Source organism: Haematobia irritans, chromosome 1 (genome assembly GCF_050003625.1).
Source record: "Haematobia irritans isolate KBUSLIRL chromosome 1, ASM5000362v1, whole genome shotgun sequence".
NCBI classification, from domain to species: Eukaryota; Metazoa; Arthropoda; class Insecta; order Diptera; family Muscidae; genus Haematobia; species Haematobia irritans.
In genome coordinates, this window is record NC_134397.1 from 275195457 (window position 1) to 275217829 (window position 22373).

Here is a 22373-nt window from a genome sequence, read left to right on the forward strand (position 1 = left end):
TTGGCATTATGGGAACAATTTTTTTCTTGGTGCGTTAAAAGAAATCAGGGGTCTTCATAAAAATAACGAAAGGGCACTATACTCTTTTTAGAGTTGGGACAGTAAAATGAAATAAGGAGGAAATAGTGAAAAATTACACAGTAAAATGTATAAACACAAAGTTTAGTTCCTCTTTATTAATAAGTAGTCCCAGAGTAGTTGACGGACACCTTCAAATATAAAAGCGGGCATTAAGTTCGAGTTTTGCAGCTTATTTTCTTTAAAATGAATTATTAAAGAAAAATAAAAGGCATTTTAGACCGATGGTGTTAAATGCTAGTACAAAACTGTTCACGCCTAAATAAGTTTATGTTTATATTATAAAATTATTTATGTATGTTACTACTCGACTCCATGTTCTTCTTTTGTTAGAGTTTTTGAATTCCTTCCAAATATTAAAGTTTTGTACCAAAAACAGTTTTTTGTTACAAAATTGTTATTTTTGCAATAAAAAATAATATTTTATCCAAAAATCAGTCGATTTCGTTTATATCATGCACTGTTAATGACTATACATCTTTAATAACCCACATTTCGAAGTTTCATTATAAAAATTTTATATAGTATAAATATAAATGTGTAAATTAAAAAAAAAAGTTTTTGGTCGGAGCTGGGATTGAACCCACGACCCTTTGCATTCAAGGCAGACATGCTAACCACTGCTCCACGTGGCAAACAAATGTATGTTTCTGTTAAATAATGTTATGTTTGCATGGGCTCGTGGGCGCTGCAAACTATGCTATATAAATGTAACTTATAACGATAATTATCTGCTGGTGACCACAACAGCTACGTAGCCCAGTGGATAGTGTGTTGGCTTACAAACTGTATGGTCCTCGGTTCGATTCTCCGTGCAGGCGAAAGGTAAAATTTAAAAAAAAATATAAAAGTGAATAATTTCTTCAACATTATTTGTATTACAGAAAAAGGTGCCAAGAATTAAAATATTTCGTGGAAGTGAAAATAACGAGTATGTTAGGGAATGAGCACAATCGTCTTTGGGAAAAATTCTTCCAAGCATATAATATTTTTGGGCTCAAAATGCTTCCAAACATATAATATGTTCACATAAATCAAACATATTAATGTTTCGGCAGTATCCAATAATATATGTGCTTTCTGCAAAATATGTTTGGAACATATGTTAAAGAAGCGATTTTTTTGAGGGTGTATAGAAAGAAAATTTTGACAAAAATTTCTACAGAAATAAAATTTTAACAAAATTTTCTATAGAAATAAACTTTTGACAAAATTTTCTATAGAAATAAAATCTTGGTAGATTATTTTTGGCTCGAGTGGCAACCATGATTATGAACCAAATAAAATTTGAACAAAATTTTCTATAGAAATAAAATTTTGACAATGATGAAAATTTTATTATGAACCGAATAAAATTTTAACAAAATTTTCTCTAGAAATAAAATTTTGGTAGATTATTTTTGGCTCTAGTGGCAACCATGATTATGAACCGATATGGACCAATTTTTATGTGATTGGACCAATTTTGGTATGGTTGTTAGCGACCCTATACTAACACCACGTTTGAACCGGATCGGATGAATTTTGCTCCTCCAAGAGGCTCCGGAACCAAATCTGGGGAATGTTTTATATGGGGGTTATATATAATTATGGACCGATATGGACCAATTCTGGCACGGTTGTTAAAGATCACATACTAACACCATGTACCAAATTTCAGCCGGATAGGATGAAATTTGCTTCTCTTGGAGACTTCCCAATCTGGGGATCGGTTTATATGGGCGCCATATATAATTATGGACCGATGTGGACCAATTTTTGCACGGTTGTTAGATACCATATACCAATACCATGTACCAAATATCAGCCAGATCGGATGCAATTTGCTCCTCTTTGAGGCTTCGCAAGCCAAATCTGAGGGTCCCTTTATATGGGGGCTATACGTAAAAGTGGACCGATATGGCCCATTTTCAATACCGTCCGACCTACATCGATAACAACTACTTGTGCCAAGTTTCAAGTCGATAGCTTGTTTCGTTCGGAAGTTAGTGTGATTTCAACAGACGGACGGACGGACATGCTTAGATCGACTCAGAATTTCACCACGACCCAGAATTATATACTTTATGGGGTCTTAGAGCAATATTTCGATGTGTTACAAACGGAATGACAAAGTTAATATACCCCCATCCTATGATGGAGGGTATAAAATATATTTTTTTAAGTTGTTCATTATGTTTAAAAACATCTCAGGAAATTATCCGAAATCAATGCAGATGATGGTTAAAAAGATGACTTCCTCTCCATGACAAGCCTACACTCAAAAAAGTGAACTCTCTATTTCACTAAAGCCAATTTAACTTTATTTTAGCTCATGGAATTATTATGTTTGGAGAAAGTTTCTTTTACTCTAATAATTTTTTGCGTACAATAGTTAAGTGAACTAAAAAACAGGGAAAATTATGCACGAATTAAGCATAAAAATTTACTAAATTCGTATTTTTCACAAAATAGCTCATTATTTCTTTAAATTTGTAAATTTTACTACTAAAGCGTCCATCATGAACTTCGTATGGCACTAAAGACATTCTTGCAATTTTAAACTCCAAATCTTTCCTTGGAACTACAAATTTTTCTTTAATAAGTGAAAAAACTTAATTATGTCTAATAAATTTTCTTAAATTGTTCGAAAAATATTTACTTATTTTTATGATATCGGCGTGATGCCAGCGTTGTAATACTGTTTAGTTAAAATTTTCTAAAAATTTTCTAAAGTTAACCAAAAGTTTTCTTCGTGGTGGTGTATGAAAAAATAAAATGCTTTTGAGCCCATTTTCACTACCTCCGGATCAAAAAAAAAAAAATAATTTTCGTTGATTTTGTTTTTGCTGGTTTGGTTTCTAATTTAACTTCTGGAAAAAATTCTTTTGAACTAAACATTTATGGAACATGTCCCTAGATCATATTTTATTCGATTTCTATTATTTTATGTCCATACAAACAATCATCTACATAGGTCCAGATGTTTGTATAACCCACTCTTCAGAGACATTTCCTGGTAGTGGGTATTGAAAATTCGGCTTTTTTGCCAAATATTTTCTACTTCTTGTGAAATTCAGAATCGAAGCAACAAATCTTGCCCAAATACATTTCATAACTTGAAAATAAATATCTTCGATAATTTTTTCACAACAACACATCTGGCATTTAAGCTTAGACAAATATCCTATTTCATTAGTCTTCATGTCAACTCGATTGCCACTCGCTCATCATTGGTAGATCATGAACGTTATTTTTTAATGTTTTCTCTTTTGTCAAGTGTCAACAATGGCCATCTATGTGTAGAACAAGAACGTGTTCCATAAAAATTCTGACCTTGTGTAGTGTTGTGGTCATATCATTCTCCTCTCGATTTTGCAACATGATGAAATTGTGTTAAGGTTCTTTACGTTTAAGCCAAAAACACATGCAAGAGCTAAACTTTGTTGTTGTTTTGTTTCTATACATACATAAATATGTAAAACATATACATACATATGTACATACTGTGACGTTTTATATACGCATGGTCGTAGGTATACATAAACGCACGTGTTTATGCTTCGATCATCTTTAAATCTGAATCCATGACCCGTCTCAAACGACGTCATATGAATACTGGCTTAATGTGATATTAAGGTGGGACAATAAAGATGTACAGACAAAACTTTCTGATTCAATCACAAAATTAATTGACCCAATTAATTTCTTAATTCAAATGGCTTCAATCACGAAAATGTTAGTAGTAGTAATCAAAATTGGTTCATATTTCTATATAGGAGGATTTTTTTTTTCAAATTTCTCGTCGAAAATCTATCCGGGACTAAAATGCGAATATTTGCTTTTGGACAGCATTTTTTGGTGACATTTTAACATTGTTGACTTTAGACTTTTGTGGTTATTGAAAAATCGACCACAATGCATAAATTGCAGCTTCCTGTCCACACTCAAAAAAGAGTGAACTCTCTATTTCACTAAAGCCAATTTAACGTTATTTTAGTCCATGGAATTATTATGTTTGGAGAAAGTTTCCTTTACTCTAATAATTTTTTGCGTACGTTAGTTAAATTAACTAAAACCAAGGAAAAAAATATACACAACTGAAGCATAAAGATTAACTACATTCGTGTCTTCCACCAAATAGTTAAGTATTTCTTTAAATTTGCAAATTTTACTACACATGCATTCATCATGAACTTCCCAGCAAAAAAAATTGGGAGTTGTTCCACAAACACTTCTTTTAAAGCCCATCCCGGAATCCCCCATCGAGTTTTTCCAACTTCCGATGCAGTCCTTTTGGACAAGTCCACAAACATTTTGTCTGAAGGGCATCGTGGGATCCCCCAATAATTTTTTTCCACTTCCGATGCAGTCCTTTTGGACAAGTGCACAAACATTTCTTCTAAAGCGCATCTTGGGATCCCCCAATGATTTTTTTCTACTTCCGATGCAGTCTTTGTGGACAAGTAATCGAAAAAACGCAATCAGGCTATTAATAAAAAAGTAAAAAAATAATAAATTTCATCCACGCTGGGATTTGAACCTGTGCCGTTTGACTTTTTCGCTTCCATGGATGTTCTTTTGAGAAGGGTTTTCAAATTACGAGAATTTTTAATTTTTTGTTGATTTTTAATGGAAAAAGTATATTTATACGAAAATAAATGTCGAAAATAAAAACAATGCATAACATAAAATTTTTTTTTTTAGAAAAATATTTGATAAAAAATTACCACTGGTGAGATTTGAACCTGCGTTTCGTTCATACTAATAAATAACATCTCGAGAAGCAATTAGAATGTTATTCCTTGGTGTCGTATTACGATCATATCACAAACATTTGAAGTGACCTTTCGACGCTTTATGTTCAATGGCGTTTGTGGTTGAGTGTGCTAAGGCGTTCTGTTATAGTGCCAGCAAACCCAGGTTCAATCCCTGGTCGGAGCGATAAAGTTTTTCAAATTGTAAAAATTTGATAATAGGAAAATAATAGCCCAGCAAAAAAATTTGGAAGTTCTTCCAAAGGCACAACTTTAAAAGCACTTGCAGAAGATGCACTCCCAATGATGTTCTTTATTTTAACTACCCAGGAAGTTCTTTTAATTTTTTATAACTTGGTTTTTTCATACTTTTAATGGATAATTTTAACTTTTTTTGTTTCAAATATGTTAAAAACAGAGTAAGAATTCACAAAATGGTACAAAACATTTAAATTTTGTCGAAAAAAATGCTAAATTCAATCTGAAAAAATTGTGCATTTTTGAAAATATTTGAAGTCAAACGTTTCCGACAAGCACTAGAATCCATTAAAAATTATAAAAAATTATAAAAATTATTTATTTGACAAAATAACAGAATTTTTTAATTTACATCCAAAACATTGAATTCGGATCACATCTAAAGAAGTGATGCAAATTCAGTGCAACGGCTGTTGAAATGGAGGACTTCCGTCCTATAACAAGCCCATGTTAAATTCATCGCTTCTGCGTCAATTTTGCACCACTTCCGGATCCAAAAAGAAACATATGGATGAAAAAAAGTGAAAGTGGTTGAAAAAAATGTTTCCGCTTTTTAAATTTCTTCATTCAAATTAACTTCCAGGGCACAACTTCTAAAGCAATGCAAAGGATCCAAAAAGGGAGTACTTCCGTCCTATGACAAGCCCATGTAAAATTCATTGGAGATGATCCAAGCTTGCATTACTTCCGGAGCACAGATTGGGGATCCAAACTACTTTTTTGGAAGCTCTTTTTTTGCTGGGTTCGTATGTTACTAAAGACATTCTTGCAATTTTGAACTCCAAATCTTTCCTTGAAACTATAAATTTTTCTTTAACAAGTGAAAAAACATAATTATGTCTAATAAATTTTCTTGAATTTGTCGAAAACTATTTACTTATTTTATTCAAAATATTCAAAATTTTCTAAAATTAACCGAAAATTTTCTTCCTGGTGGGTTCACTGTTTTTTCAGTGTAATATATCCCCGAAAGGTAATTTAAGTGCAAGGATAGATTTTTGGATTTATCCTCTTGTTTCTCTCTTGAAATTCGACTTTTGAAGTTTTGGTGAATTTTCAGCATAAAACTCTTTCGCTAAAGTTCACTTAGTCCCTTTGGTTACTATAAAAAATTGATTTTGACAGCAATATTTCAAAATTTGAAATAGTTGATTTTTTGAAATTTCGAAGTTTTCAAAAACTCGGTTTTCGAGTTTTTTTTTAAATTTGACTCGGTTATTGAAAAGTTGATATTAGAGGTTTTGACTTTTTGCGGATATTCAGCATAAAAATAACTCTCCACTTTTAAATTGTTTCGTTAAAGTTCTATTTCTTGTGAAACATGCATTAGATCAATAGACAAACATTTGTCGAAAATTATTTACTTATTTTAATGACATCGGCGTGATGCCAGCGTTTGTAATACTGTTTAGTTAAAATTTTCTAAAAATATTCAAAATTTTCTAAAATTAACCGAAATTTTTCTTCCTGGTGGGTTCACTGTTTTCTCAGTGTAATATATCCCCTAAAAGTAATTTAAGTGCAAAGATAGATTTTTGGATTTTTCCTCTTGTTCCTCTCTTGAAATTCGACTTTTGAAGTTTTGGTGAATTTTCAGCATAAAACTCTTTCGCTAAAGTTCACTTAATCCCTTTGGTTACTATAAAAAATTGATTTTGACAGCCATATTTCAAAATTTGAAATAGTTGATTTTTTGAAATTTCGAAATTTTCAAAAACTCGTTTTTTGAGTTTTTAAACGTTTTACTCGGTTATTGAAAAGTTGATATTAGAGGTTTTGACTTTTAAATTTTTTCGTTAAAGTTCTATTTCTTGTGGAACATGCATTAGATCAATAGACAAAAATTGACTTTCTAAAAGAAAAGGTAAATTTTCACAAATCGACACTTTCCAAATCTGGATATCTCTAATTGTATCTGGGAATTTTAGCCCCTCCGTTGGTGCGGTATATTTGACCCACCCCCCTTAATGTATTCCTTTTCATATTTCAGAAGGTTGCGAAAATACCAAAACGGAATAATAATAAAAGAAACAATCGAGATTTCCAGTTGGAATCATAACATTTCGAGGTACAGCAGCACATCAACACCGACTTCTCCACGCAACAAGTGGCCGCAGAGGAATAGTTAAAAGGCCGAAGGCAACTTTACCAACAACACCCAACGCAGCACACTGATCTCAACCCAACCCATCTTTGTGAAAACAAAATGAGTTTTGGTAGCATGCAGCCCAAAAAAAAAAAAAAACAAAAACGAGCGAGGGGGTCACTCATTGGCTGCCATTGTCCTATGTCGGTGTGGTACAGTAGTGTCAGCATAAACCGAACTGATACTAATGATGGTGATCCTTTTTTGCATTTATTACCACCACCACGCAGGCGGATGGATGGATTTATCCAAATGGTTTAAGAGAGTGTGGTGTTTGGGCTTTTGCTTTCGACTCACTGGGTGTCGTGTGCTTCGTACTATTTATGAGTGGTTTGCCCCCATACTCCACCAACCTAACATCGTCGGCCCCATAATCCCGAATCCGTACATAAGTATCTCTGCATATGCGTACATGTGTTGGGTATTTAAAGCATTCGGTAGCCAGCAGTCAATTCTTACAAACAAAAGAGCATCATTCACGGTCTGCCACCGTCCACAAAAGCCCTCAAAGGGAACCCCTTGATGATGTTGGTGAAATGGAGAGGCTTGTGACTACTACCTTAGCCAGCTCTTAAGCACCTTCAGCAAACACTTATCGGGGTCGTTTTAATAGTTTTTTGTTTTTTTTTTTTTTTTTGTATTCCATCAATGGCTCCGAATCGGCATCAGCATCACCATCACATTGACCACCGACAACATTTGCACTGTAAGCCACCATTAGGGGCACACCAGGTCCCCATGTCCGTGTATGTCCAGCAGCACCAGTAGTCTTGGGACTATTTATTGCGCATGGATATTTGTATTGTTTGTCTGGGCCATTCGGTTGCACTTCGCGTTATGCGTTTCCAGACCAAATGTGTAGCCCGGTAGCAAAAGTTGCATCATTTAAGCGCGTGGACCATGCTAGATTGAAGCTTCCATTTTTGTTCGTTAAGTTCTTTGGCTTTGGTTTTGTTTTTTGGTACAGCATCCCAAATAGCCACCAAAAAAAGTGTGTTCTCTTGGCTTCCCTTTCCACCCATCCTTTCTTTTATGGAAATAGTGAAAAATATTGCACATAAATAAGACAAAAAAATCTGTTATGGTCACGTAGTTAATGGATCCATGGATTTGTGGATTTTGCAAAAGAAAAAACTAACGAAACTCGCATTAAAAACGAGAGAAATATTGCAATTATAGTGAATGAGGTTAAACTATTACATTTGGGAAATATTACAAATCGCTACTTAAGATTTTGGATATATCTATCTATATATCTATCCAGTCTGCTGAGACTGCATTGCATGAAGTGGTCGGCCTTTTCGTATGTACCAACTGTCAGTCGCTAAGTATGCAAATGTGATCCAATAAAGTGTATCCGAATTCAATACTTCAGGCATTGTCTACATTAAATGATTGGCAATGATTTACAAAAGAGAAATTACGAACTTTTAACTAAAAGGCGTATTTCAGCCACTCTCATAACACCTAGCAAGGAGTAGTTCGATTACATTTAGTTTGAAAAAGTCCTTTAGTGCATTTTGTATTTTTTCGACCTTGCTTTTATTTTTTAGTGACAACCTTAGTATCCAAAACTCCCCAAACGCAAAAGTTCAGAGGATTGAGATCCAAGGGTTTTGGTGGCCATTTTGCGGTATAAATGAATCGAGACCATTCCTTTTCAAGCCATTCTTTGTTGACCCAATGTATGCAAGGCGGACACGCTAGCCCGGTGGCTCGCTGGAGATCTCTAACGACAGCCACATGTGGTTTTCAACCCAAATATAAAGAAACCACACTATCTCACTTGAATTTTTAACGAATAACTTCATTTCTCAATACAACAGATCAATATGTCATTTTAAGCTTTTCAACGTGAAAAAATGAATTTAGTTATTTATTTTTCCATATATTTTCAATCCAGCCTACGTCATCCAACATTCAACAAAAAACCAAACACACACGAACCACCACAAGACACGAGCTATCATTATGTTGAACAGCTAAGTGGCTGTGTGCTACTACATAGATGTGATTTCTGATGACAAAATTCAATTCACGCGAGAGAAGCTAATTCTCAAACAGTTCATCGCATCGATTGCTTATATTATTGACTTTTGGCAACCAACGGCAGTTGGCGGATAGGTGTAATCGTTCTACGAGTGGTTCACTGTACATTAGATAAGGTCACGAAAAAAAGTTGATGCGGTCACCCCCCAGTTTTGTAGCATATTCGAAGACAATTTCAGAACTCCAAAACTTTTTTTTCGTGCACCCTACGACCCCCCAAAATACAATTTATTGTGCTGTGTCGTCATTTGAAGTCCGATCGAAAAGAAGCGCATACCGTTGTTCGTGGCTGATCAGGGGCTATACTTCGTGCATTGGTCATTTTTGACTCCGACGTCAAAATTGATTTTTAATTTTTTTATTTCGCTTCGTATACCGCTATGGTGCCCATTTCTGATAACCATTATAAAGATCTTAATAAAATATGAAACTTTTGCTTTTGAAGTATTTACTTATATTCATAAACAAAAAAGTTACAGAGATTTTAAAGGTCACAAAAATATGGACAGACTTAAAAAATCATGTAGCGAAAGTGAATTTTAAAACAGTAGGCTCTCAAATTGTTCTAGCAAAAACACATGCACTTTGCATAACGCAGAAAATGCCGTAGTGCAAAGAACGAGTATGTATACAAAGGTACCGTTAGAAATTTACAGATAAACAGGTTTTGTGTTCTAAATGCCTTATAAATTAATTTCGTAGATGTGAATAACGATGTGCATGTGGTTTCGATCGGACATCATGACAACACAGCAAAAACTATTTAGTGGTGTGTAGGGTGACCTATTGACTTTTTAAAATCTCTGTAACTTTTTTGTTTATGAATATAAGCAAATACTTCAAAAGCAAAAGTTTCATATTTTGTTAAGATCTTTATAATGGTTATCAGAAATGGGCATCATGGCGGTATACGAAGCGAAATAAAAAAATTAAAAATCAAATTTGACGTCGGAGTCAAAAATGACCAATGCACGAAATATAGCCCCTGATCAACACGAACAACGATATGCATTTCTTTCCGATCGGACTTCAAATGACGACACAGCACAATAAATTGTATTTCGGGGGGTCGTAGGGTGCACGAAAAAAAGTTTTGGTGTTCTGAAATTGTTTTCGAATATGCTACAAAACTGGGGGGTGACCGCATCAACTTTTTTTCCTTTAGGCCGTGACCCTATCTACTGTACATGGTTATTCTCGTAGTTCGGTGGTATTTTTGGCGTCGTCCGAGGAATACTGTCTACCACAGAGACTTTCGGGCCTAATGTTCGCTCCAAGACTAGTAAGTAGCCGTAGCAGGGATGGAAAATACAATTTTTAAGAAAGTACGAAAAGGTATATTTTTGAGCGAAAAAGTACTTTTCACTAAATTTCAACAAAAATCCCATTGGAAGATTATTGTCAAGAGCTCCATTAGACTGAATTTTAAAGAAAATAAATTTGTTTGTCAACTCCTCAATTTTAAATATTTCTTTTTATTTTTATATCCGCTTGCAAATACTACCGTAGTATTGTAATCACGATTGCCACTGTTGTACTTCATGGTACTTCATACATTTTCTATAGAAATAAAATTTTAACAAAATTTTCCATAGAAATAAAATTTTGACAAAATTATCTATAGAAATACAATTTTGACAAAATTTTCTATAGAAATATAATTTCTATAAAAATATAGAAATAAAATGTTGACAAAATTTTCTATAGAAATACAATTTTGACAAAATTTTCTATAGCTATAAAATGTTCTATAGAATAATTGGACGGTACTTCTTCAAAAATGATGCGAATCGTAACGTATCTGTGAATGGTGAACGCTATCAAAATGCAAGAGCTTGACTTGGTTTCAAGAAGAGTGTGTAACATACGACACAGCACTCTTAACAAGGGAGTTATTGAGAGGCGAATTATGTGATATTATTTCACGATCGAGACCGGTCAATTGGTCTCCTAGATCGTGCGATGGTAAAGCTCGTTTCTATTCAGAGAAGCTTGCTTCAATAGACGTATTGGAGGACAACATTGAAGCATTTTTTCGTGATATATTCGGAAATGTTGCAAAGAATATGTCAAAATCTGACTAAGTAGATGGACCGATACGAGGGCGGTTCGGAAACTTCTTAGTCAATGAAAGAGAATAATGGACCGATACGAGGGCGGTTCGGAAACTTCTTAGTCAATGAAAGAGAATAGTTAGTTTTTCAAAAATATTTTTATTTTTCAATATAATCTTTTATACACACAAAAAAATTTCACGAAAATTTTTCCAATTAAAATTTTAATTGAGTTTTAAAAAATATTCAATTAAAAATTTAATTGATTCAACAATTTTTTAATTGAAACAAAAATCAATCACAAAAATAATAGTATCAATTACATTTTTAATTGGATCAATTAACTTTTTAATTGACCTTCAATTAATTTTTTAATTGATACTATCATTTCTGTGATTGAAGACATTTCAATTAAAAATTAATTGGATCAATTAATTTCGTGATTGAATCAGAAAAAATAGATTAAAATGATTAAAATAATTTTCCTCAAGGTCTTCAAAATAGTGGTTTACAACTGTAATTGCATCTTCATTTGAGGTAAAACGCTTGCCAGCAAGGATTTTTTTTAGATTTGGAAACAAGTGAAAGTCACTGGGAGATTAATCAGGAGAATAAGGTGGGTGGTCAAGCAACTCGTACTTTAATTCGTTGATTTTAGCCATTGTTAAAACACTCTTGTGCGCTGGTGCGTTGTCTTGATGAAAAATTATTTTTTTGTGTTGTAAGCCAGGACGTTTTTCTCGAATTTGTACATTTAATTGGTCCAAAAGGTTGCAATAGTACTCTGAATTTATTGTTTTACCCTTTTGCAGATAGTCAATCAATAAAATACCTTTGAAGTCCCAAAAAACCGTTGTCATAACCTTACCAGCCGATTGAATTGTTTTTGCCTTCTTTGGGCCACTTCCTCCAGCTTCAGTCCATTATTTGGATTGTTCTTTTGTCTCTGGAGTATAGTGGTGGATCCATGTCTCATCAACCGTTTTCATAACGACGCTTAAAATCCATTTTATTTCGCTTAAAACGATCCAAACAAGCTTGAAATGTTCATTCTTATGCGTTTTTGATCGACTGTTAACAAACGCGGGACCCATCTTGCAGAAAGCTTTTTCATCTGTATGTTAGTTCTTCATGCAAAATTAAATGGACTCGATCATTTGAGATGCCGAACTGCCCTTGTAAATTGCAAACACTTAACCAAGAGTTTTCTTTTTTGAGAAACTAAAATGGAGACAAACGAAGTTTTTTTTGACCCCAAACAGTATTTTCTTTAAAAGCAAATAAAAACGATTAGAGACAATCGTGTATTAGCTTGCCATGACATCGGGTTTAGTAGAATTGAGAATTTTGTATGTCTAAAATTACGTGCCAGAGGAAAGTATTTTTTTTTTTTCTTCGAGTGTTTATGCACGAGAAGTAGTTTTTGTTGTGGTGTAAACATTTTCCATGAGCAATGTTTATTTACTATGAAAATATGTACAGAAAATATGTACAGCGAGAAGTAGTTTTTGTTGTGGTGTAAACATTTTCCATGAGCAAAGTTTATTTACTATGAAAATATGTACAGCAATTTTTTCGCAAATCAGTGCGTGACTGAAACCCAACTCAGATCTTCTACTCTCTGTTATTCTATTGTACAACATGGTCGCTCTGTCATTAAAGATTTATGCACAGTTATACAAGGCATTGTTAATGATATACTCTTGTGTTTTGGCGTGTAACGCCCCACTTTTCCATAAACTTGTTTCGGTTTTAAGTAGATTTCCTATTTTATCTTCATTGTTGTTATTGCTAGTTTTCTTTATATGGCATTCTTCTCACTTTCTTTGCAAACTTTTGATTTATTCGCGAATTTTGCAAATTGAATATATCATGGGTTTTGTGTAAGAATGTCGTAACTCAAAAAGTGAATTTTTTGAGAGGTAAGAAAAAATAAAAATTAAAAAAATATCTTTAAATCATTATTAAATGATCCATCATAATTTACTGTCATCTGTTTCAACAAATTTGCAAATTGATTTAGGCCGTTCTTGCAAACAAACTCCCTTCACATGTTTTCATGATCGCTCCAATAATATATGTATGATGTTTTTTTTTTGGCTTTATTGTTTTAAGTTGTAGGCATTTAACATTACCATCAATCTATTCCACTATCCATTCATCCATCTCCTTATCGTTCTTGAAAGGTGTTTCCAAAACACCACAAAAAGAAAACAACTTCTAACGTGTCTATTCGAAATGTTGTAGAGTATACCCTGAGGGTCAAATTGCTTTTAACACGTCCCTATTTCGAAATTATAAATTTCGCCATGGGTCATCTATGAACCATATCAACTGCAATTAATAGAGAGACATAGCCGTTACTCGTTATAGCGCCCTACTTGAAACTTTGAGTGTAGTGGCTATAAGATTGATACAAAATAAAGTTATAAATTCGTAAAAAATTATTTGAAATTGACAAGCGTAGAGTGGTATACTACCACTGAATTTTTGCAAAAAAAAGTGAAGAATGGGTCAAGGAAAAACAAACTTCCTATAAAATAAATATGCTTACTTCATTGTGTCTTATGTTTATGTCAAAACATAATGCCAAAGATCGAATCATGCGAATTTGCTTTGAAGTGTGGAACAGATAGGATGTTTGCAACACCCAGAAGGAGACGATATAGAAATATTGTGTCTTTGGCAATATTGCTCGGGGCCCTTGGTCGATCTAGCCATGTCCGTCGATCTGTGAACACATTTTTGTGATCAAAGTCTAGGTCGCAATTTCAGTCCAATCGACTATATACATATATCTTTCGCCCGATATCTACTTAAATGGTCCCAGAAGCAAGAATTTCAGCCTGATTTGCTTTCAATTTTCTACAAGGAGTGCAATTGATAGTATCGTAAAGTGTGCCGATTTTGGTTGAAATCGGTTCAGAGTTAGGTATGACTTCCATATATACCTATCTTTTACCTGATATGCACTTATATGGTCCCAGAGAATTAACGTTCTCGATATATATATATATATATATATATATATATATATATATATATATATATATATATATATATATATATATATATATATATATATATATATATATATATATATATATATATATATATATATATATATATATATATATATATATATATATATATATATATATATATATATATATATATATATATATATATATATATATATATATATATATATATATATATATATATATATATATATATATATATATATATATATATATATATATATATATATATATATATATATATATATATATATATATATATATATATATATATATATATATATATAAATTTTGATTGAAATCGGTTCAGATTTAGATATAGCTCCCATATAAATACTTCGCCTGATATACACTCATACAACAACACAGGTCAAATTTGTAATCCGATTTACGTGAAATTTAAACACAGGGAGTAGAATTAACATTGCAGTTAGCATGCTATATGATATGTTTTTGTGATTTCTGCAAAAATGGTCAAAATACCAAAATTTCCCTTTTGCGAAGTTGCCTAAAAATTGCTTCAGATTTAAATGTTTCCTATATTTTTATACCCTGCGCCACACTGTGGAACAGGGTATTATAAGTTAGGGCATATGTTTGTAACACCCAGAAGGAGACGAGATAAACACATGGTGTCTTTGGCAATAATGCTCAGGGTGGGTCCCCGAATCGATATAACCATGTCCGTCTGTCCGTCTGTCTGTGAACACATTTTTGTGATCAAAGTCTAGGTCGTAATTTAAGTCCAATGGCATTAAAATTTGGCACATGTTCCTACTTTGGGTCAGAATAGAACCCTATTGATTTTGGAATAAATCGGTTCAGATTTAGATATTGCTCCCATATATATCTTTCGCCCGATATGCACTAATATGGACCCAGCAGGCAGAGTTTTATACAGATTTGCTTGAAATTTTTTACAAACATAACACTTAGTCCTATAGTCAAGTGTGTAAACTTTGATTGAAATCGGTTCAGATTTAGATATAGCTCCCATATATATCTTTCGCCCGATATGGACTTATATGGCCCCAGAAGCCAGATTTTGCACAAGGAGTACAATTAGTAGTATAGTCAAGTGTGCAAAATTGGATTGAAATCGGTTCAGATTTAGATATAGCTCCCATATATATCTTTCGCCCGATATGGATTAATATGGTCCTAAAAGCCAGAGTTTTGGCCCAATTTGGTTGAAATTTTGAACAGAGAGTAGATTTAGCATTGTAGCTATGTGTGCCACGTTTGGTTGAGATCGATTCAGACTTAGATATAGCTCCCATATATATCTTTCGCCCGATGTGTACTTATATGGACCCAGAAGCCAGAGTTTTATCCCGATTAGCTTGCAATTTTGCACAAGGAGTAGTAGTATAGTTGGTAGTATAGTCATGTGTGCCAAATTTGATTGAAATCGGTTCAGATTTAGACAAGGAGTACAATTGGTAGTATAGTCATGTGTGCCAAATTTGATTGAAATCGGTTCAGATTTAGATATAGCTTCCATATATATTTTTCGCCCGATATGGACTTATATGGCCCCAGAAGCCAGATTTTTGGCCCAATTTGGTTGAAATTTTGCACTAGGAGTACAATTAGTAATATTTTCATGTGTGCCAAATTTGATTGAAATCAATTCAGATTTAGATATAGCTCCCATATATATGTTTTTCTGATTTCGACAAAAATGGTCAAAATACCAACATTTTCCTTGTTAAATCGCCACTGCTTAGTCGAAAAGTTGTAAAAATGACTCTAATTTTTCTAAATTTCTAATACATATATATCGAGCGATAAATCATAAATAAACTTTTGAGAAGTTTCCTTAAAATTGCTTCAGATTTAAATATTTCCCATATTGTTTTACTAAAATTGTGTTCCACCCTAGTGCATTAGCCAACTTAAATTTTGAGTCTATAGATTTTGTAAAAGTCTATCAAATTCTGTCCAAATCGAGTTATATTTAAATGTATGTATTTGGGACAAACCTTTATGTATAGCACCCAACACATTTGACGGATATGATATGGTATCGAAAATTTAGATCTACAAAGTGGTGCAGGGTATAATATAGTCGGCCCCGCCCGACTTTAGACTTTCCTTACTTGTTTTTACTAACATTGAGTTCCACATCAGGGCATCGGCCAACTGAAATTTTAAGTCTATAGATTTTGTAGAAGTCTAACAAAGTTTGTACAGATCTAGTCAGATTTTAATATATCTATATGAAAACATTAACATTTATATATAGCGACCAAAATATCTGACGGATTTGATATGGTATCGAAAATGTGGATCTACAAAGTGGTGCAGGGTATAATATAGTCGGCCCCGCCCGACTTTCCTTACTTGTTTTATTTTGAAGTTGTTTGTTCACAATGCTTCTTTGTTGTCTTCTAAGTTCTAAGTTGTCATTAAGGACATTTGGCTCGGAATTAAAACCAAAACATAAACTTTTTTTGAGTGTGGTTTGAAAAAAAAAGAAGAGTTGTTTGGTTTTTTTTTTAACGGCCAACCTGAACATTACCAACCTGGCAAAAGGTGACGGCATTTGATACGTTTTGACACTGACACCGACATTGACACCTTCCTCAATGTCTGTTGAATGAATGACAGCCTTCTTTACGCTTCATGCACCCAACTGTCAGGCAAATCAATTAACTAATTCGTTTATTATCAACATCTCTTGATCACATCCACCGATTGGAGTTGAGTTCTTCCTTTTAAGTTGTAAGTGAATTGGTAGGACAAACATTGTTTTAGAGTAATACAGAGGATTGTAAACAAAGTTCCTGTGAAGGTCTACCATAAACAGCCCCAAAGGCATTTGAAAATTATTTTAAATGAGACGATCTCTTATGTGGTAGGCGACGAATAAAAACACCTGTACAGGAGATATTTCTCTTTATTGGGGAATATGAAGTGCATCAATGTCACATAAAAAAATATGTACCTTGGATGTTGGCCTCCATATCCACATATTTTGACGTTTGGAGCCAAAAATTGAAAGTCAAACCAGGTGTGCTACTGTATCGAATAATATAACAAATATCATGAAGAGCTCATAGTTTAAGTATCTATTGGGAATTGTCAATATTCAATACCACATTCTTGGCATGTATTTAAAGTTAAATTAAGAGACTTGCATCAAATCTTTACATCTTTACATCGGTGAGCACAAATTTACTCTTGAATAACTACCACTGAATTTCTCCTCTTTTTAAAGATCCAACAGAGTGGACACCAGACCAGTACAAAGTATCCAGATCGGTACAAAGTATCCGTTCCTGGAATATCACTGATTTCGTACTGACCTCCCCCATCCTTTCGTCCCACCACAGGTTTATTATGGGTCATTTGAGTGCCTGAGGGCGAGGCGCATTTTTGCGTCCACGTCCGCAAAATTGGAAATATTCTCGTATTTGTGCATTGAGGAATCCTGCACCATCGCGTTTTCCCTTAGACCGTCAATCTTCCCATGCTATAACTGACCTCCTTGACCAACTTGTGGATCTCGTCTTGTCTCGAGTTCTTACCATAAGTGGCATCTAGCTCACATTTATAGGAGTTTGTTTGGTGCTTGCCAAGTAACCCATACCATAGGAAGCGGATGAATACATTATCTCAACTATGGGAGCCACCGTGGTGCAATGGCTAACACGCCAGACTTACATACAAAGGGTCATGCGTTCAATCCCAGTTTAGACCAAACAAAAATATATTCCAGCGGTGGATTATTTCTGAGTGGTCCCTTGTTATTGAGCTTAACATGGACTGAATAGTCTAAGTGAGCCTGAAATATTGGGAAGCCACTATACCTAACCTACTTTTCGACAAATCGATTTTGATTGTTTAGAAAGTTGAGCGCTAGACGAACTTTCGTAACATAGTATCCAAAATCAACGAAAAAATCGAAAACTCGATTGACCTTCGATGATATATACGTCTGAATTGGAATGATAGAGATCCTAAGTCACGGATTGTTAAAAATGAATATCACCAGCTTAGTCGCCTTGAGTCTTGAATGTCCACTATAGTTTATTTGATATCAATAAGGCTTCGGTTCCAACTAGAGGTGTGCACGTGAGTAATATTTTGCTCACGCTCACGCACACTCACGTCGGAAAAATGTTATTCACGCACACTCACGCACGATATTTTTTGGTAAGACTCACGCACGCTCACGAAAAGAAAATTTATACTCACGCACACTCACGCACGAAAATCTTTTAAATGTTGTGACTCACGAAAAATATCGTGACTCACGAAAAATGTTGTGACTCACGAAAAACCTCGTGACTCACGAATAATTTTATGAGTAATTTACCTACAGAACCTGGCTGAAAACATGAGTATGATTAAAATCGGGAGCGTTATAAAACTCTTAACACTTTGGATATCACAAAAATTATTAATGAATTCAACTCCTAAGCATTTTATGTTCGTGAGCGGGATTATTTTCGTGAGGGTGTTTTTCCGAAAGTCGTTACTCACGCACGCTCACGAAGATATTATTTTCGTGAATCACGCTCACGCACGACATTTGGTTGGTTAATCAGGCTCACGCACACTCACGCCGTTTCCCTCAGCGTGACTCACGCGTGAGTCACGAAAATTTTCGTGAGTCACGACAATTTCGAGTCACGTGCACACCTCTAGTTCCAACCTTCATGAAATTGGGTATTACCTGGTGGGTATCTTTCATAAGCAATAGAGAAAAGGCATTCACCAAAATAAAAAAAAATATCTTTGGCTTAAAAAATACTTTTTCGAAGCTAATTCAGTACAATTTCAAGAATGCTTATTATCGCTGCTCTCAGCACCCAGTGTGTCTAAGTGAAATAGCAGATGGGAAAAACTTCATTATATTAAGGAAATTGTTTATTAATCCTCTAATGCCCAATCCCGCCTTTAGGCGCGCTTCGAAAAATCAGTAAGCTTTTACTAAACACACCTTAAGACAACAAAAATGGGCAAAATAAAAGGAAAACTTAATAAAATCTGTTCAAGAGGCTTTGCAGCATATACTGAATTTTACCGCATACATTTTTCTTGTTTCGTTTTCTTGCTTTCGTGTCGTTAACATTGAATATTTAATCAGCTGGCAAAAAAATTTGGGCATTAGAGGGTTAAAATTATGCCAATGAAACAATTTCAAAAATACAATTAAATTTTTCGTTGTTATAACGATATAAAAATGAAACTTTTCACATGAATATTTGCATTGTCTTAATGAAAAAAAAAATGTATTATTTATGAACAATTTTTTTTGTACCTTTGTTATTAAGGTTTATTTTTTTTAATGTGTGCATGTGTTAATATTCTCTTAATTTTTATTTTCCAAAATCCTATAACATTTCATTATCTAAGAAAATTGGCCCCAACGCCTTATAACGCTTTAGAAACAAGAATTCTCTAAACCGCTTCTCTTCACAATCACTTAGGGAGAGACCAAACCAACACAAAGTGTTTTGTTGCTTCGTTCTGACTCAAGAATACAAACTTGAGATGACACTTTTTTTCCATCTCTCCACATCTTTCTCATGATCGGAAATGAGATTTTGTGTTTTCTCCCTCAAGATTTTTGCCTATTTAATTATATCAAAGCACGCATATATAGAACTTTTACAGGAAACGGATGTTGTAGCCTACATAAATAGTTCTCATTCAATGGATGTCTATGCTAATCATGTACTCGTATAGGGTGATCTGGATACTATGGCACGCACAATAACCATACCAAACGAAAAAAAAGAAACAAAACTGAATTCTTCACCATGGGATATAGAGCCTATTAGCTATACGCCTGCCGAACGACAGAAGACAAACAGGTATTGCAACAGACGCAGACAGTAGTTAAATGTCAGAACGGGTGGACGGACAGCTATAGTAATTAAATTGCAAACACTTCCGTGTAGCTCATATTCCGCTCATACAAGTAGAAGAAAAACTTTCATCTATGGAAGACTTTGAAGCCATGTCCAAAGTGCATAACCACAAAATATATCAACGTGAGCAACGTCACTCTCGTCTGATTCTATTGTTTGTTTATAATTTTGGACGTTTCCTTGGAATCGTTAATGCATACTGGGATCGTCAGCACCAAATATTGCGTCCACTTAGCCGACTGTATTGGGGGGCCTCAACTATCTTTCGTTTGGTTATAGTGATTACCTATTGGGATGTTATACCGGAACTGGTGCAGAATTTTTTCACAAATCCCAGAAGTTTTGAGCAATTGTTCTCCCTCCTTCAAATCGTTTCAGTGGTGGTGTTCAGTGTAGGTCTGGTGATAATGAAGATACGTGATGGTGCTCAAATGATTACAATGACCAATAAATTTGTGGAACTTAATAAGCAGGTAGCCGAATTGAATAATACACCGTTCACCCTTACCAAAAGATTTGTGATTCTATTCACCCTAAAGACCATAATGACCCTAATGGGATACATCAGTGAAATGCCCCATATTCTAAGTGTGGACGGTGTTAAAGTTTATTCCTTCATTAACATCAGCATTGGAATTTATTTGTGGTTGGGTTCCATGTACATTTTGGATGGTTGCTATATTGGCTTCATGCTCTTGGCCATGATGTATTCGAATTTGGGTAAACATCTGCAACGCATGTTGGCCAATATGAAACATATCGAGAGTGCCAGTCATTTGGGTTCATCACTAACCGATTACAATCGCATGAAACTATTGTGTGACTACTCCGAGAAATTGGATTATATATCGTCCATCTATAGTCGTCTGTACAAATTGACCAATGAGTTTGTTAGCCTCTTCCAATGGAATATCCTCTATTACATTTACTACAATTTCATGGTGATTTTCTTTCTTCTCGTTCATTGCATTTGGCAATATCTTAAAAATTCGTTTGTGGATGTTGGACAAATTCTTTATATTTTTGTTAAAATTGCCAATTTGGCTTTTATGATTATGCGGGCCAATGACACTGTGGATTGCTCGGAAATGGTGAATCAACTGAATCTGGATGTAGTCTGTTCGGATATCGATGTTCGCTGGGATACCAGTGTATGTTCGATGTTATCAACTATATAAATAAGATGTTTTCTTTTGCATTTCCTTGTTTTTCTTTTCAGGTGGAAACTTTTCTCAGTCAACGCAAAGTGGAAAATTTGGAAATCAAGGTTTTTGGCTTCTTCACCCTCAACAATGAGTTCATCCTGATGATGTTATCTGCAATTATTACCTATTTATTTTTCATCATTCAATTTAGTATGAGTGGTGGTTTTGGAACATCCAATGTTCACTAGTCGTCATTCATTTGAATGGTGAATGTTACGAGAGAGGTTTGCGAAGGAGAGAAATATAAATATATTGAGTGATAAGTAATTTTGTATGAATTTCTTTGACGGGTTCGGTTTTATTATCCAAAACTATTTTATATTGGGATAGGCTAAGTTAGGTATTGTAGTAGTCCGTTATTTCTGGAGTATATTCACTCCATTGTGATACCATTGAAGTGAACTTCCTTCTTCTCAAAGAGTACTGATCGTTAGTAAGCTAAACATTGAATTAGCTTGCTAACAATGGTACTCCTATTGATCCTAAATGTCACATTGAAGACAAAGTGTCTAATATTGCAACCAACTATCATTTCTAAACCGCTTTTTCAAATAACTAACCGATTTATTCCAGTGAAAGTTCATTGAGTTCATGAAGTCCATTTTATTGGTTACATGCGTACAAAAGCATTTTGATATATTGCATTGAGAAAAAAAGTTACTCGTGATGGGAAACCACAAGTGAAAATCAGAAAAAAGTGCGCTTGTGATAAAGTTATTTTGATTTGATATTGATTTCTAGCCAAAGAATCGGCTTCTTTAAAATAAATACATTTTTAGAAACCTATCTATCAAGGATCAAAAAATTAAAATTCATGTAAAAAAATTTTAAAAATATGTTTTTTAATTGCAAACAAACAATCCTTTAAATAAGTCTTAGGCAGCGTTGCCAATTTAGCTTTTTTCCCGCTAGATTTGGCTT

The 22373-nt window shown here is 34.0% G+C and overlaps 1 protein-coding gene across 1 annotated transcript; it reads left to right on the plus strand.

The window, feature by feature from the left end:
• The first annotated feature begins 20242 nt into the window (after positions 1 to 20242).
• Positions 20243 to 21715, plus strand: Gr93a (Gustatory receptor 93a). The gene is made up of 2 exons (XM_075288609.1): positions 20243 to 21398; positions 21467 to 21715. Exons 1-2 carry the CDS (start codon positions 20319 to 20321, stop codon positions 21638 to 21640), a joined length of 1254 nt encoding a protein of 417 aa, XP_075144724.1. The 5' UTR covers positions 20243 to 20318; the 3' UTR covers positions 21641 to 21715.
• The last annotated feature ends 658 nt before the right edge of the window (positions 21716 to 22373 follow it).